The sequence below is a fragment of the Penaeus vannamei genome, chromosome 15 (assembly GCF_042767895.1).
Source record: "Penaeus vannamei isolate JL-2024 chromosome 15, ASM4276789v1, whole genome shotgun sequence".
NCBI lineage: Eukaryota > Metazoa > Arthropoda > Malacostraca > Decapoda > Penaeidae > Penaeus > Penaeus vannamei.
In genome coordinates, this window is record NC_091563.1 from 12,049,644 (window position 1) to 12,067,143 (window position 17,500).

The 17,500-nt window shown below is 34.7% G+C and overlaps 2 protein-coding genes across 3 annotated transcripts in view; both read left to right on the forward strand.

The window, feature by feature from the left end:
* LOC138864192 (lysine-specific demethylase 9-like) overlaps positions 1-11,406 on the forward strand; it is a 34,552-nt gene extending 23,146 nt beyond the window's left edge. The window contains exons 4-11 of one of the 2 annotated variants that reach the window (XM_070130433.1): positions 1-418; positions 3,340-3,537; positions 4,908-5,048; positions 5,185-5,324; positions 5,760-5,902; positions 6,128-6,267; positions 6,961-7,111; positions 7,327-11,406. The exon at positions 1-418 is cut by the window's left edge and continues 2,486 nt beyond it. In XM_070130433.1, coding sequence (XP_069986534.1) covers positions 1-418; positions 3,340-3,537; positions 4,908-5,048; positions 5,185-5,324; positions 5,760-5,902; positions 6,128-6,267; positions 6,961-7,111; positions 7,327-8,162 — 2,167 coding nt within the window. In that variant the 3' untranslated portion in view covers positions 8,163-11,406. The remainder of the gene's footprint in view (positions 419-3,339; positions 3,538-4,907; positions 5,049-5,184; positions 5,325-5,759; positions 5,903-6,127; positions 6,268-6,960; positions 7,112-7,326) is intronic. The other variant, XM_070130434.1, reaches the window with a different exon arrangement.
* A 4,648-nt stretch (positions 11,407-16,054) lies between these two features.
* Positions 16,055-17,500, forward strand: part of Set (NAP domain-containing protein SET) — an 11,604-nt gene continuing 10,158 nt past the window's right edge. The window contains exon 1 of the mRNA XM_027369841.1: positions 16,055-16,481. Within this exon, the coding sequence (XP_027225642.1) occupies positions 16,221-16,481 (261 nt within the window). The 5' untranslated portion in view covers positions 16,055-16,220. The remainder of the gene's footprint in view (positions 16,482-17,500) is intronic.

The window sequence follows — 17,500 nt, forward strand, 5'->3', positions numbered from 1 at the left end:
AAGCTGTGATACCCCACACAGACACAAGTCGACCTCGTCAACTTCATCATCAAGTAGTAAGAAGTACGAATGTGTCAAATGCCACAAAAGGAGCAAAATCAAGAGATATAACATTGGTGTGCAGTGCAGAAGAGACAAAAGTGATTCAAAGACTTCTTCAACCTCATCATCATCATCTTACACATCTTCCTCTACACTCAAGCCTGTTTTCCCCAAAGTTGACTTTGGATCCAAACATGTATCTTTGCCCAGGCCACCATGCACTGGTCAACCAGGTTTGGAAAAGTACAAATATGCCCAATATATGCACGTAGAAACGTATCCTAATGGAGATGCAACAGTGGTTCACATGTATCAAGATGAAATTGATAGCCTTACCAAGGAAGAACAGGAAGAGTTAGCAGTAGAATTCTTAGAGGTAAGTTGAAATGTGTATATGTGTTTGGGGAGGGGGTGTATTTACCTACAGTTCTTAGCTCTCAAAAACTTCTATGCCAGTTAATATCAAGTATTCATAATATTAATATGGTGAAGAGAAAATTATACCATTATTTTTAAAAGCCATATTAAAACCTGGAATCCCCTTTCACATTAACATTTTTTCTTTCAATATTTGCATTTCTGTGTCAGTTTCAAGTAAAAAAAAAAAAAAAAAAAAAAGATAGATAGATAGATAGTAGCAACCATTATTGTTTGACTGATTTTCATTTTGATGTGTTATGGAGGATCTGTGCTTCTAGATTGTTTTTACAGATTAAAAAGAAATTAGAAAAGGTTTATGTGAACATAACCTGTTATCACAATATTTTTTTATGATATAGTAGTGATCTTACTTAATAGATATTTAGAATAATGCATTATTTATTAGGATACTTGTGGGATTCCTGAGATGCAAGTGGGTGTTTTTTTGTTGTTGTTTTTCGTATGTGTGTGTGTTGGTTTTATATATAGGAACAGTGGTTCTCAGCTAGTGTAAAAAGGTCGGACCAGACCATGTAAGAAAAGTTTAGTTGGAAATCCAAAAATTGATGGGAAGATTGCTAGTGTAATTGATATGAAGATTGTTAAGTGCCTCCTGATACTACTAAGCTACTGATATTTCGGACAGGATAACTTCCACCAAAGGTGGCCTCATCCTAGTCAGAATAAGATTACTTATATTACTTGGTGATACTAGTTGCAGACTGTTGATAACCCATAGTGAATTTGCCATGACATTTATATTTTTCTAGTTGAAAGCTCCTCAAAATAATGCATTAATTTTTTTGAATTTATGCGAGATATTAAAGTTTCTAGGTCATTTATCTGCACACATATTACTAATCATATTGGTCATATTGAATTACTACTCTAAAGTTAATTATTTGCCATGGTCACATCATCAAAAAGTATCAAGCTTTAAATATGTTATGGCCAACAGCTGGCCTAGCATGGCTGTCCTCAAGCTCAAACAATCAGCTGCTCTCTGAGAAAAGAAAAATCCAGATCAGTCACACAATGTTGTTAATTCATCATGTGTCATTGGGAACCCATGGTAATTGTTATAAATTAATAATATAGGGTGATATAAAGCTAAAGAAAAGTCTTTTAGAATACTATGACAGACATCTGGCTTGCACACCACCCTTGCCCAACTAATATGTTCTCCTGTGCAATTTTGAATATGGTTAGGTGAATTTGGTGTTAAGTATCATTAATTTCTAACTATATATAAAGGAAACTTTATTTAGAAGAATTTATTTTGCTAACCATGATAGAGCATTCTGTATGACACCAATTGCCATTAGTATTAGTAACAAAGTAGTCCTAATTGCAGTACATAGAATTTCTGAAGCCATCGTCACATTGGCACCTAAAATCTGCAACCACTGGTAATAAGAAGAACACGCAATTGCTGCAGCTATGTTGGCGCAATATTTTCTAGTTATACTAACTGTACTGCTGTAAGGAATAAAGGCTTGTTATATGTTCAAGTGGCCAGGACAGGACTATACACAAATATGAACAATACTGGCATGTAAGGTACTGAAATAACACACACTGCTATTTAAAATAAATGCACGTGATATATACTGGAGCAATCAGATGGTATATTAACAATTTCTTCAACAAAGACTAACAAACCCATTTTATATGTATACTCTGGCAAGTTAATGCTTTTAGACCTCCTTGAAAGATTAATTGTCAAAAAAAAAAAGAAAAAAAAAAAACTGCACGAACCTTGTGGCTATATCTACCCAGAATGTATTTTGCAGTTGTAGGCCTTTGGTGGTGCACCAACCCTAGCCTTTACAATGGTCATTTAATCCTGCGAATTCACTTCATATTATCATAACTGTACCCAGCACTAGGTTTGACATTAGCATATAGTAATTATTACACTTTACACTTTTTTACTATACCTTAAAGCATATCATTATGCTTATTAATTTACATGATCATATTATTTCTGTGCAAGAAATTTGTTTTGCTAAACACATTTGTTAACATTGAATTTCACAATACATAGTTGGTCAAATATGACAAAATGCCTCAGTCAAACCTCTTTTTTTAATGGCTTCAAGTTGAAATGCATAATGTCATTTGAAATTTGATGAAAATAGTTTAAAGTTTGGAGATTTTATATCCAACTGTGAGATTGAAATCATTCTCTTAAAAAAAGAACACACAAAAATATTCATGTTTAACCTAATTGTTAATGCAGACCACTTCTGTGGTACAAATATTTGCCGTGGGACTATGTTGGGGCTTAAAATTAACCTATTTGTTAGAGATTTATATGTAACATCCTGTGGCAAATTTTGGTTTCCATCATTTTATAAAACATGATATCATTTGAATCGGGTTCTGTATTACTAGATTATTAGTTGTGGCAACCATATGTTACGAATTCCTGCAATAGTTGCAAATATCAGGTGCCAGTGTGACCACAGCTTTATGTGCTGCCTTCTTCATATTTAGTAATCTTGAGAAAGACTTTGGAAATATTGAGAGCATTTTGAATTATTCATGGTGGCTTAGTGAATTGTTGCATCTTTTTGGGGAGGATTACAATCTGCAGTGATATTTTTGAAGATATTTCATGATATGTGGACTTTTTATGGCAAATTTGGTTTACATATTTAAATGGTTATTTATTGATAAAGCAATTGATGATTGGAGTTGTTCTGAATCAGTATGGAATTTTTCTTAAAAATGGAATGGCAGTATTAATATTTGATAAAATAGCTAGATGAGAAATGTATACGTGAAACTCTTATGTGATATTTATGTACCTTATAAGTATCAGATATTGTTAGAAATTTGATATTTCAATGTTGTTTGTCTCTGTGTTCTCAGGTAGTATTTGCTGAAGATGATGATGGTTATGCCTATCATGTGTGTGGCATTGTTCACAATTCAGCAAAATATATGCCAGACCTTCTTGATTACATGGCAGAGAAACATTCAAGTCTCATAGTGAAGGCTGGTGTCATAGGCCACATTGGACGGAACTCTGACCTTGAAACATACACAATGGAAAAATACAAAGATGAAGTAAGTGATGGCTATATGCTTTTTTTACCTTCTCTGTGTCTTTCTCCATATGTATCCTATTCATTTGATTCTTCATTATTTCATCCTTTTCATTGCTTAGCTTGCAGTTTTAAAAACTTGATACAAACAATGATTCTAGTTTGCAAAATATCATAGACACACACACACACACACACACACACACACACACACACACACACACACACACACACACACACACACACACTCTCTCTCTCTCTCTCTCTCTCTCTCTCTCTCTCTCTCTCTCTCTCTCTCTCTCTCTCTCTCTCTCTCTCTCTCTCTCTCTCTCTCTCTCTCTCTCTCTCTCTCAAAAAGCAAAAAGCAAAAAGCTGCTCATATATTTTTCTTTCAGCTTCCACTTTTTATGGAGCATTAAGGGTGTCTAGCTCATAGGAGTAGCTTATACTCTCACTGAGTTACCAGGCAACACCTAAATACAAATCACCCAACTTTAGCAGAATTGCCACTGCGTTGTCTGACTCCTATTGCATGTACCTTAGGGATCCATTGCATTCAGAAGGTGCATATGACACGAGTCAGACATTATCATGGAAATTCTGCTAGTCGGGTGCATTGTGTTTTGGTGACAGCCAGACACCCTCAATGCTCCCTAAATAGTGGAAGTGGAAAGATGAATGTCCGAGCTCCTGTTTTGCATTTTGTCTTTTTTCCATAGGTAATTGCTATATATCTAGTATGGCTTACAAGCCATTCACAGATATTCAAGCCTTTGGGGAAGAAAAAAAATCACTGTCAGTGAAATATGCAGACTATTAGAACATGACATGCACACACTCACTCACTCACTCACTCACTCACTCACTCACTCACTCACTCACTCACTCACTCACTCACTCACACATACACACACTCACACATACACACACACACTCACTCACTCACACATACACTCACTCACTCACTCATTAACTCACATACACTCACTCACTCACACACACACACATATACTCACTCACACACGCACACACACACACATATACTCACTCACACACGCGCACACACACACACACACACACACACACACACACACACACACACACACACGCACACACATACACACGCACACACACACACGCACACGCACACACACACACACACACGCACGCACATACATACACAAGCACGCACACGCACATGCACATACACATACACATACACATACATATACACACACATACACACACATACACACACACATACACACACACATACACACACACATAGACACACACACACACACACATACACACACACACATACACACACACACACACACATACACAGACACACACACATATGAGTATCTCATAAAATTGCATCATTTTCAGGTGTACAAAAACTACTGCAATGGTACCTTCCGTGCTGGTCCTCTACACCAAGTTAGTATTGTTGGAACGGTACATGAAGAAGTTGGCGGATACTTTCCTCATTTCCTGAACATGATGGAAGAAAATCCATTCCTAAGAAGGGTAAGTTTCAGTGTCTCTTCGGATGGTAATTAGAAATGATTATGGGAAAATTAAAAAAATCATTGGCTCTTCTTTTTTTGTCCTGTTTCTCTCTCTCTCTTGTGGGTTTTTCATATTTTTCATTTCTATTCCTCAGGCAATGCCATGGGGCCCCATGTCTATAGTCAAAATGACATCGCCACAGCAGAGTAATGATGGTCCTATATTATGGATACGGCCTGGAGAGCAGCTAATTCCAACAGCAGAGCTTGGCAAATCACCAGCCAAGCGGAAGAGGTTAGGAACCAGCTGAAGTTATTTTATATTTAAGATTAGCTAAAGATTGTAGATTCAAAATGGAATTCATCTCAGAGAGACAGAAAGTAGCTTTATGTGTGTATGTTTGAGCATTTTTCTTTGTCTTTTCTTGTTGCAACTGCTGCTAACTTGTAGGAAATTAGATATACTTTCCGATGAACAGTATGGAATATTAGACTGTCAAATTAGGTATGTCTTCAAGTAAGCAGTATGAAAATTGAGATTTTCCATTTTCAGGAAGTATGTTAATGCCAAGGTACATATATAATTATGCAAGAAACCCATAAGAAATATATTTTGTTATTTTGTAATTAGTATATATGTATATACATATAATGTGTTAGATTGTGTGTGGTGTCAGCAGTATAGATTGAATTATTACTTCAAATAATTAATGGTAATATTATTTCTAAGTAGGGTGGGTATCAATGAACTACAGCGCCTTCAGTACCTTCCTCGTGCTACCAATGCAAGAGAAATGATGTTTGAGGACAGAACAAAGGCTCATGCAGACCATGTGGGAGCTGGACTTGACAGAAAAACCACTGGGGCAGTTGGTGAGTTGTGTTTGGTTTGCATTCTGTTTACTTACCAAAATTTAAAGTATCTAAGGTATCTTTAGTTGTGACTCTTGTCTTTTTTAAGGTTCTCTCCTCTCCCCTTTTGGATTATAATTTCATTTGGAGTTATTTAGGCATCATAGATAGTCATTAATGTTTTGTGCTTATAAATAATAAACAGTTTTCATTCTCTCATTATTATTCTTTAATTCTATTTTACAGGGGTGTTGAAGGCTGTACACTGTGGAACTGAATACACTCACAATCGCATTGTGAAAGATGTAGTGGCCTTTGATGCCCACGATTTTAATGACATCGTGGAAAAGTTACAGCTTGATCTTCATGAACCCCCAATCTCCCAGGTGTGTACTTCTTTTTTCCCATTATCCTTCAGATGGCTGTAGCTGAACTACCTTTTTACTAAGAGCTCTTAGTAACAGCCAAACACCTCCTCGCTTGTACTTCTGTGGAGGGCAATGGAAATGAGCATGGAAAAATAAGAGAATGATTGGTTTAAAATATTTGTGACATATATGGCTTTGGTTCTTCGAAGCAGTGAATGGGAAACTAATAGATTTTCTTTTGTAGTACAAGTTTTTGGCCAGGGTTCTTCAAAGTAAGGGTTGCATATTCAGTGGGTTGCCACATAGTAGTAATGATAATTATGTATAATATATAGATAGATAGATATACATACATATATACATACAAAGTCAAAAGTGGTCGTGATAAAAAAAAAAAAAAAAAAAAAAAAAAAAAAAAAGTTTGAAGAACTTTGGGTTAGGCCATAGTTTGTTTGAAGTAGGCTTGGCCTTGGCTGAGCAGCCAGTGAGAGTGCTGGAGAGAGGTACCTAAGCCAAGGGAGATAACTCACAAAAGGGCTTTAGCTTTTTAGATATACATAGGAAATATCAGATAAGTAAGTCCATAGACTGGTTACAATCACACTGTCTTGCTTCTTTCTCATCCTCCCTCTTTTCATTGTAATTATGAAAGTACCAAATTTTTTATTTGTAAGCATCAAAGTTTTACCATCTATTTTTCTCCCATTCCAGTGTGTGCAGTGGATAGAAGATGCCAAGTTGAACCAATTGAGGCGAGAGGGAATCAGATTTGCCCGAATCCAGCTGTGTGATAATGATATTTATTTCTTGCCGCGCAATATCATCCATCAGTTTCGCACAGTCACTGCAGTTTGTAGTGTTGGTGAGTAATGTTTCCAGAGCACAGTTAGCAGTCTGAAAAAATTTTAATTTTTGTGTTGCTCAAAATTCAAACATCTGTTCATGTACAGTAAGCAGATATTTCCAAAATTTTAATTTGGTTTAAATTTTTTGTTTTTATATCTTTCTCATTGTCATTGTCAGTATGTAACTTGAAGGAGTGTGAAGTGAAGTAACTTTTAATAATTTTTGTTGCAGCATGGCATGTTCAGCTGAAGCAATATTATCAGCCAAAGAGTACAGAGAAGGAAAAAGAAAAAGACAATAGCAAAGAAAACTCTCCCTCTGTTTCCCCTGTAAAGCAGGATGCAATGGAGAAAAAGGAGAAGTCATCTACATCCTCTTCTGTCTCCTCAACTCCCTCAAAGCACCACAAGAGCCACAAACATGATAAGAAGGACAAGTGTGAGAAGGAGAGACATGAAAAGCACAAGCATAAACACAAAAACAAAGACAGAGATAAAGATAAACATAAAGAAAAAGATCATCACAGAGGTGAGAGAAGGAGTGAGCACAAGAGCAAGAAGAGAGAGAGACCAGACAAAGAAGATACAGAAAGAATCAAAAAGAGGCTGAGACTCGACTCAAACTCTTCAGTAGATGAGCCAGTTACGGAGGTGAAAGAAGAAAAAGTAGATCCGCTTGAAACAGAGGCAAAGAAAATTAAATTGGACAAACCAGAACCCAAAGTAGAAGTGAAAGAGGAGCCTAAAGTAGAACCAAAGGTTGAGCTTGAGGCTGCAAGCACCTGTCCCCAGGAGAGTCCTGTGCCAGATGCCCCAGAAAAGATGCCTGAGGTAAAGCAGGAAACCACAGAAAAGGCTGGCAGCAGCAACCTTGAGCATAGTCAAATTAAGAAAGAGAATGGAACTCTTGATAAGGCAGTTGGATCTGCAAAAGTGAAGACCCCAACTGTTCCTGGGGCAGCTGCAAATCGGCCGAAGATGCCAAACAAGCCTACCACAGGCTCCCAAGCTTGTGATCTTCTTGGATCGATCATGGCTGGGATGTCACAGTCAGGGATGCACAAATAATGTTGAGAGGAATCCAGTCTCTCTTATTTTTTTCCTCTTGTGTTCCTTTAAGATAGTAGTTAAAAGAGTTTGAAGTGAATACTGACCTTATTAGCAAATACATATGCTTGGAAGATGATCACAGTGAGCTCCGATAAGTATATGATGATATGCATTTAAATGCCTTAGATACAAACACCCCTAAGTATTTTGTGTGACATCTTGATACCATTGTAAATATCAAAACCATCTCAAGAAGAAACACCCAGTTCTTATGAAAGGATCAAACCTGGGCTAAGCCACTTGAAATAATGCTTAGTCAGGAAAAAAAAATAAGTTTAAAAAAAATAATAAAAAAACAATAAAACTTAAAAAAATAAATAAAAATAAAAGCAAATACGTTATATAAAAAGGGAAAACTCATGTGTCCTCTATTGTCAGAGATGTATATTGCTGTAGATATCATGCCATCTTATTTATTCATAGATTTTACTATTGTAGCGGGTAGAGTTCTGTAATAATAAGTACCAGAAAGCCTTGTAACTGATCATATTATGCCAGATTCACATTATTTATCTCATCTGTATATTTGTTTGATTTTTGTTAAAGTATGTTATTTATTCTGTCTTAATATAGAAGGAAAATTTGATTTAGTTTTCTAAATTGCAAATGAATCCCCCTTTTTGTAACTTGCACACACAAAGACGTAACATCATAGTTATTATGAACTGTTGCCTTTTACTGTAAATTTGTTATGGTTGAAACAATATAGATGAAAAGATCTGTCTCAAGTAATATCAAAAGTAATCAAAAGGAACTGGTTATTGGGTGAAATTTGTGTACATGAGTGTATTATATAATGATTAGTTTATATATTGATTAGGAATGGAGTACAGTACTTTACTCAGTCCTTTATCAAAATAATTATACTAATGTGTCAGGATAATCTAGGCCTCGAAGAATCATATTTTCTTAGTCTTTTCTATGTAAAGTTGGAGGAGTATATAGCACCTACAGTAATTACCTGTAACTTTCAAAACTATATACACAAAATGTTTTTTTTTTTCTTCTTCTTCTTCTTCTTCTTCTTTTTTCTAATATATTAGTATTTCTGGGTATTATCGTTTACTTTTTCTTAGCTTTCTTTGTCTCTTTCTTTCATGTTTTCTTTTCCACATTTTTCATGGTCAAAGATGTGAAAATCATATCCAGCAATCTTTCAAAGTATTTGACTGAAGAAGATGCAATGAACTGTGAACTCTGTATTTATTTATTTATTCATTATTATTATTTTTGTTTTTTTCATATTTTAAATATTTGCGATGAGTGTAAGTTGCGCACAGATTTATTAGAAGAGAGTATATAGCAATATAGCCCTAATTTTTATTGATGTATACATTTGTATTATACACTTTTTTGTTATGTTCTACAGTTATGGAAAGTGTCCAGGTCAGAGCACTTGAGGGATTAGTGCATGGAAATTAGTCCTCAAATAAGACACTGTTCAGAAGTGGCGTGCTGATTTTTGTTCTTTAAACTTTCATTGTCAGTACCAATGCATTGCATAGTACTTTATCCTACAATCATTGCATAAGTTAGTATTACCTATTGAGCTTTGGAACTAGTTTTATGCCAGTAGTGCACTCTTGGCAGTAGAGATATTCAACAACTTGTAGGAACTGCTTGTCATGATATACCGTCCCTCTAGTGCTCTTTCAAATTAAATTTGGAAGTTGAGTGATTCAGACTGTTTGTAGAATATACCAAGGGCGTGATTGAGCATTTCACTCCAAATGGTTGATAGATTATTTGATTATGACTTCATATTGAACAGCAGTTAGTACTTAAGCTGATATTCATGTGTCCCTGGTAGAGGTATAGTAAGGCTGCAAGTGCCTGTAGTTACGATGGATGGGAAGATTGTCTTTACAGTTTATTTATTGGCTTATCTGGCACTGTTACTGCTTTCAACCCCAGTGACTATGGCATACATTAGTTTAGACTACTGTATCAGTTTCCAATGATGTGTGTGTAAGTTAGGTTAGTTTAAAAAGTTCTCCTGAAAGTACAAAATTACCTGGGGATCACTGAGCAATGTTGCCGACAAGGTTCCTGTAGCGCTTGGGGAATTTCACCAGTTGTAGTGATGTTCAGTGGCTCTTGTTGGCTTAGTTGTAAAATGCATTGTAAAATGAATATGTTTTTGTTAATCTTGACATTATTATCTGAAGCTGAATATTTCGAACACGCACATCCACAGGCATAGTGCAATTCTTGATAAAGAAAAGTTGGTATGTACTGCTTATAAGTATTAAACCAGAAACTATTAGTCTAATTGCTCTGTAAATTAGTATCATAGAATGCCAATAAGGTGAGTGATTGGGACTTCTTCAGTGTTTCTTGTGCATATTCTACCTGCCCCTTTACAGCCTAAAGAAAGATTTATTTCAGTATTGAAAAGGATTGTGTGGAACCTTTCAAGTGTCTACATAATTATACTTGCTGTTTACCAAAGAATTTCACAATATGAGACCATAATTTCTGTGTAAGAAAGACATAAAACTTCATTTATAATTTTTTTTTCTTTCTTACTTACTTTTTACTTTTATTTCTTTTTCATTTCTTTCCCCTCACCCTAAATTCAAAAAGGTTGAATAAAAGCAGGTAGTATATGTCTGTATCTGTATCTTTTGAGAAATGTGAATTTTGTGTATAGTGCTTCAGCTTCTTTAAGCCCTGGTTTTATTTAGCATTCATAGAAATACTCTAATTTTCTTTTCCTAGTTCACATTACATGACAGTTCGGTCTTCTCAGAACCTATATATAAGAAAATGGGAAAAATGCAAAAAAATAAAAAATGAATAAAAAGTAAATATATATAGATATATATAGCTGGTGAAAAGGAAAAAATATGATCTCCCTTGCTTCCTATTGCTGGCATGAGTGCATTGCTATGATTGAGAAATGGAAGATAGTACAAGTCTGGAAGTACACATAATTGTTTGCTGACACGAGGGATATATTGGATTGGTTATATACTTCAGTGTCTCCGATATCTAAAATTGGTGCTGAGGCCTTATAGAATATTCCAGAATTCTGAACTGAAACAATATTTGGTGTGTCAATGCAATTCACAAGTTTCTTTTTCAGTTTCTTGTTCTTATTTGACATGCATCTTTGTTTGGGAGTGTGTATGTGTGTGGCTCTGCACACACATTAGATGTGCAATGTAAATCAACAAAATATATTTAGAGAAACACTGTAGTCTATGATTTATTTATTCATGAAATGAGGGGAAAATAATAGTGTGTAGATATAAATAAATATTAGCATATCTTGTATGATCATCTGTCTGGTGGTTGGCTTTATTTTTCAGGAGTATTTGATTATTACCTCCCTTATAAACATTTTTGTGGGGAATAATACACAGAGGATGCTTCCCATTTAAACCTTGAAATTTGTGCACTCAAACTTGCCTGACTGCTGTCACTAGCTGTTGATCTCCATATACCAAGTGTAGTTGTTTATATTCAGACTGTATTAGAAATACCAAAGGCTGCTTCTGTGGTAGCAGGTGCCTTTAAATACCAAAATTGGGACTCATTGATGTTGAACTAATATTTTGAAGAAAGTGCATGATATTTTGTTACAGGCACACTTATTAAAATTTAGTTACAAATATATGAAAAACTTTTTTCCTCGTGTGAATGTAATTCTTGCAGGAAAACTATAATTGAGATAAGTGCTCAAAAGTAAGTAACTGCAGTCGGTATAAAGACACACTGAAAATCTTAGTTGAATGTCTTCACCCTATAAAATGTGCCAGGAGGCAGGGAACCATATAAAGAGTGTGAAAAAGAGAAAATGAGTGAATAAGTGTGTGAGAGAGTGAGCAAGCATGTGTACAAATGTATTTATATAGATAAATTTACACATGCAAATGTACTGTGTGTGCATTTGAGTGTGCGTGTGTGTGGTGTATATGCATGTGTACATTTGAGTTTTACCTTTCACATCCAATACAGTACTTTTTTTTCCCCCAGCATAATTTCCTGGAAGCAAAGGTACTTAAAGATGATTCTGCAATTAAGTTTAGATTAGAGTTTGACACTCCACTGTATTTCTGAAGGCATTTTATTAATATCCCCTACCCTTTTTTACAGTAGTACAAAATATGGAACCTTTTTAGGGGGCCAGGGGCAGAGAATTTATCGTGTTATAGCATTTTAGAAAATAGGGTAAAACTCTGTATTGTAGAATTGTATTAATTTTCTGTCTTTCCTTGAATAATTTGATTTCCTTATCTTAACTCTTTGTCTTTTACTCTGTTATTGTTATTGTTATGAAGACGACGACAACAATTATGATGATCACTATTTATTTTTTAATGATAGTATATTTGCTGAAGACAAAAGAATGGTTACACTAATCTGAATTCATTTTTACTTTCACATATTTTATGAGCATTATTGTGCATGTAAGCATGTTTTAATTTCACGGAAAAAGAAGAAAAAGACAGAATTGTAGATGTATTTGTATTAAAGAAAATAGTTTTTCCTTATCACATAGAATCAACAAGGTAAATCAACTTCAATACATTATTTCTCTTCAGAGGAAAACTAAAGACCATCTGTAAGACACCTACCATAGCTCTTTTTACCCCATGGTTTCATCAATCTTTCTTTCTTTCTTTCTTTCTTTTACTTTAATAATCTTTCATTTTCTAAGCTGCAAGGAAGTTTTAAATTGGCCATGACGAGTTTTTAGGACATTTATCCTTTTTTTTTAATGTTCAGTGTAGGTGCGTTTTTTCTTTCTTTCTTTCTTTCTTTCTTTCTTTCTTTCTTGTTTTTTATTTATTTATTTTTTAATCTATTTTATTTTGTTTTTCTTCTTTTTCTTTTTCTTTTTTTTTCTTAAGAATATTAGTTTTTTTTCCTTGGTCTTTTTGTAGCACAGGCAGTTGGGAGTAATTACATTAATGTATGCACAGTTTCACTCTGCATGTGAAAGTAATTGGTATAATATTCTCATGAATACATAAATATATGTATATACTGAAGTTTGAATTTATCTCTGCAAGGATATCAAATGTTAAATGTTGAAACTAATACCACTTGTGTACATTTATATACTTTTAGGTCATTATTGGTAATGGTGTTATTATTATCATTTATTATTATTATTATTATGAGCATAGATATTATTATTATTATTATAATTAGTTAATTCTTTCATCATTATCATTATTAGGTGTTTTCTTAAGCACCCCTCCCCTACCACCAGTCTCCCTTATTTATGTTTGGGTGTTTTCCAAAATTCAGCATTCTGGCTTCAAGCATTTGATATTGGTATTCATTGTAAAAACTAAAAAGCATTATGTAAACACACATACACACTTTCTTGCCTATTTTATTTTTATTTATTTGTATTATTATTGGGTCACTGGTGTATATCTACTTAAAAGGCAAAACCTATAGCTGTAACCATTAAAGGAAAAAATGGAATCTTGTCAGGTATATTTCTTCTTATTTTTGTCAAGGCTTATATTTCTTGATTTTTTCTTCCTCGTCTTCTTTTTCTTTTTGTGATTTTAAAGTTCATGTATGTAAGGAAGTACACAAATGTATGTAGATGAGGACAAGCATTCTATGTGCACAGCATTTTTATCATTTTTATACCTTTCGTTTAATGTATGTATTCATGCAGAAAAGAAATGGGAGAGGTCCATTAAAGCCAGCAGACTTGAAAAGAAAGAAAGAAAAAGAAAAAAAAATAGTAACCTTCGGCATTCCATCTGTCAGAGCAACCCCTAGGTGTATGTGACACAATATTGTTAGGGATTTTAAGCATCTGGCAATGGTACTGAATTGCCACTGTTGTACTGTTTTACTTCTTAATTTATTTGGATTTGATGTATTCCCTGTGTATATTTTTGTACATTTCTTCTGTGAATATGAAGTATGATCTCACCCAAAGTTCATGTCTTCTTTCTTCCTCTGTCTTTTGTTTTTATTTTTATTTTTTATTTTTTTTCTAAGCTTTTTCAAAAGGTAAAGTTTGTTAAGTTTATTATTGTTCATCACTCGTACTCCTTCATTGCCTGTTACCTATATTTTACGCAAAACTATAAAGGCAACTTACATTGAGGTCTTTGCAGTTTTCCTATTGCTGGGTTCCTAATTTGGGTTTGCTGGTATGCTGTCCCAAAGCGAAACCTCAAAAGAAATAAGGATAATAAATAAATTTTCCCCGGCAAGAAATTGCTTACTATAGATAAGGAAAGGACTACAAAGAAGGTACTCTTCTGTTGTCTGTAAGTTTCCTTTCAGTTCTTTGTTATTCTTTCTTCTCTTTTATTTTTTTGAACTTTGGTTATTTCAGCATCTTTATGGGATAGGCCTCCAAAGGCTTCCTTCACGGTGTGCATCTTCACTATTTTTACACTTCTCGCATTTCGCGATTGTTAAGTTTTAAGATGTTTGAACTATTCGTGATGTGTAACTCACAAAGTGTACATAAGAAATAAAATATTAGTATGACTCATATTATGTGATTAACCTCAAAGGTGCTTGAAATCTTCTGTTTATTTTTTTCTTGGGATTCTTTTACTTATTTTTTTCTACTATTACTACTATTTATTCGCTTTGGTTTATATATCAGTATTAAGTTCAGCAATTGGGAATTAAGGTTTGGATATAAGAAATGGAACTTCATATGAAAGTAAGAACATATTCACCATATGGTTTTATTATAAACAATAGCAAATAAAGAAGACAGAACAAACTGAAATATATGGGTGTGCATGGTTGATATTCAAACACGGAGCTATACAAGGAAAGGAATGTGCTGAGCGTGTATGGCCACTGGTTCCAATTATTGATTTACTGTAGTACCTATAGAAAAATCAATAAAGGCATTTCTTTATATTTGTATGAAAATTAAACAGGCATTTTCACATACATTTAGTATATATATATTTCTTTTATTTACAGCAAGTAGATGTGCTTTACCCATACTGAGAATACTATCCTGTACTGCTTGTATAGTATCGACATTTTATGGCTGAGCATAAGCTCCCTGCCTACAAAAATGCAAGCACAGTAGGTTTAAATGGAGTACCCTGGACACAACTATTTTCTCGACCAAATATTATATATATTCATTATACATATTCTTAGACATGGCGTATTCGAACACCTAAGGGAAATTGCCAATAATGTTTAAATTTATTTTTCAATAACTTTAGCGTTATTTCTTGGCCCTTCTTTTGTCGTTATCCCTTATATATGAAATTACTTCCTTTGTTATAGTTTCCAAAATTTATAGCGAATGTGCACAATCTAATCTATAAGCTTTATGCAGTATTTTATACTTGTAACTTTTGACTAATCAATTTTCGCGCCTTCATAAATTAGAATGAATTCTGGCTCAGCGTGCGTACTCGCTGACGCCGATGTGTCTAGAACGTATCCAATAGATTTTCCTGTTTTACGATGCGCTTATCAGTACAGATATAATTTGGCATTTTTGGCTGGAATGAATGTGTTTATGGATTGTAGTATAGCAGAATCCAATTATTATATAATAAATTAGCTAAATAATGACAGATATTAAAGGAATACAACAGAGTATAAATTCCCCAGTATGATTTACAATATTGACTATGGTCTATAAATATATGTTTTACTCTAAACCTAACGATTGGACAGTCGACTTGCCAAAGCATGGTTTAAAAAAAGTTTTCCAAAATACATGCAACTGCGAAAAGTTGAACCGGATAACGTGGAAATGTGGCTCCGGTTTAGCCAGAACGTATTCTCAGATTGAGCGAGTAGCGCGAAGGTTTCTGATTGGCGGAGAGACTGCACGTCGTTGTCAGTGGGTGGACTCTCGACCAATCATGTAGTCAGAGTGCGGCTTCTCGACCAATCACTTTGTCCGAGGGTGGGCTCTCAACCAATCACGCGGGCGGATGCGGCTGGCGTCCATTTTGGCCGGGTTTTGGCTGTGTTGTGTTTACAGTGTGTGGCCGCGATCCCTCGTGCAGGAACGTTGTGCTGTTAATTTCCTCAAAAATGTCAGACACAGGGGCCTCTCCGGCGAAGATGAGAAAGCTAGAGCATCCGGAGGAAGCCCACGAGGGCCGCGAGTACGACCCCGAGACTCAGAAAGCCTTGGAAGAGATAGACATGTGTCAAAATGAGATTGATCAACTTAACGAAAAGGCGAGTGAGGAAATCCTGAAGGTAGAACAAAAGTACAACAAACTCAGAAAACCAAGCTTCGAGCACCGAAGTAAAATCATTCAGAGGATCCCCAACTTCTGGGTCACGGCTGTATCCTTTTTTGAAAGTCAAATAAGATGAACATTAGTCTCTTGGGTCTAAGGAAGCTGCTCCAGCCCAAGTCCTCGTGTGACTGCCATCGCCTCTACAGGCAGTCTTTTCTGTTGTAGTGCATGTTGAATTATGCATATCAGGGAATGCAGAAACTAGAAATAGCTCTGTTAATGTTTATATTACCTTTAGTGTTGTATCATAGTGCTTGCCTGTGTCGAATTCCATGTGTTGCACATACCATGAGGAAGCCATGCTTGGTCTGCATGTTTAGTCTGATTTAGTTAAGTTACGGTTTTTGTGTGTACTTTCAGTTATTAGCTGTTTGCTTAATTTATGTTTACTGAAAGCATTTCAGTATATGGGTTATTAATACTGAATGATATCTCAATGTTAATCTTTCCTTTAGTCTGTTCTCATTTGTTGATTGTTGAAGTAGTATGCACATGTCAATTGAAGATTTGTTGCATATTGCTAATGATATTTACTAACATAGGTAGTGATAATCATACATTCAAGATAGTTTGATGATGTTCTGTTGTTTTTAGTACATTAATTAGGATTTATATATGGGAATTCAGGTGTGTTGATAAAATTATTGTGCGTTAGATATTGAGATGTTATTGAAAAATATCTACTTTCAGTGAATATAGTTTAGATTTTATGTACAGCTTTATGTTATTTGATTGTTCTCATCAATTATTAGTTGCATTCGTACGTAATCTTAGATTTGTTGCCTTACTTGACCTCATTGAATGCATGACCGTTTACCCTTTAACCTTTTTTGAAGGGATAGTAGTTTGGACACGGCTACTGATCTTTTAGCATGTCATTGTGTATCAAGATTGGCAGTTTTGGGTTTAAACAACATTTTTTTAAGGGCCTATATGGTGTAAGAGTGTGTTGCATGCTACACATTTGGCTTAAAACTAAAAAAAATATATTTTCACTTATAGGAATACAAAGTAAACATTGACTCAAATCTCCAAACTAGTACTACTTTAAACTAGTGCAACTTC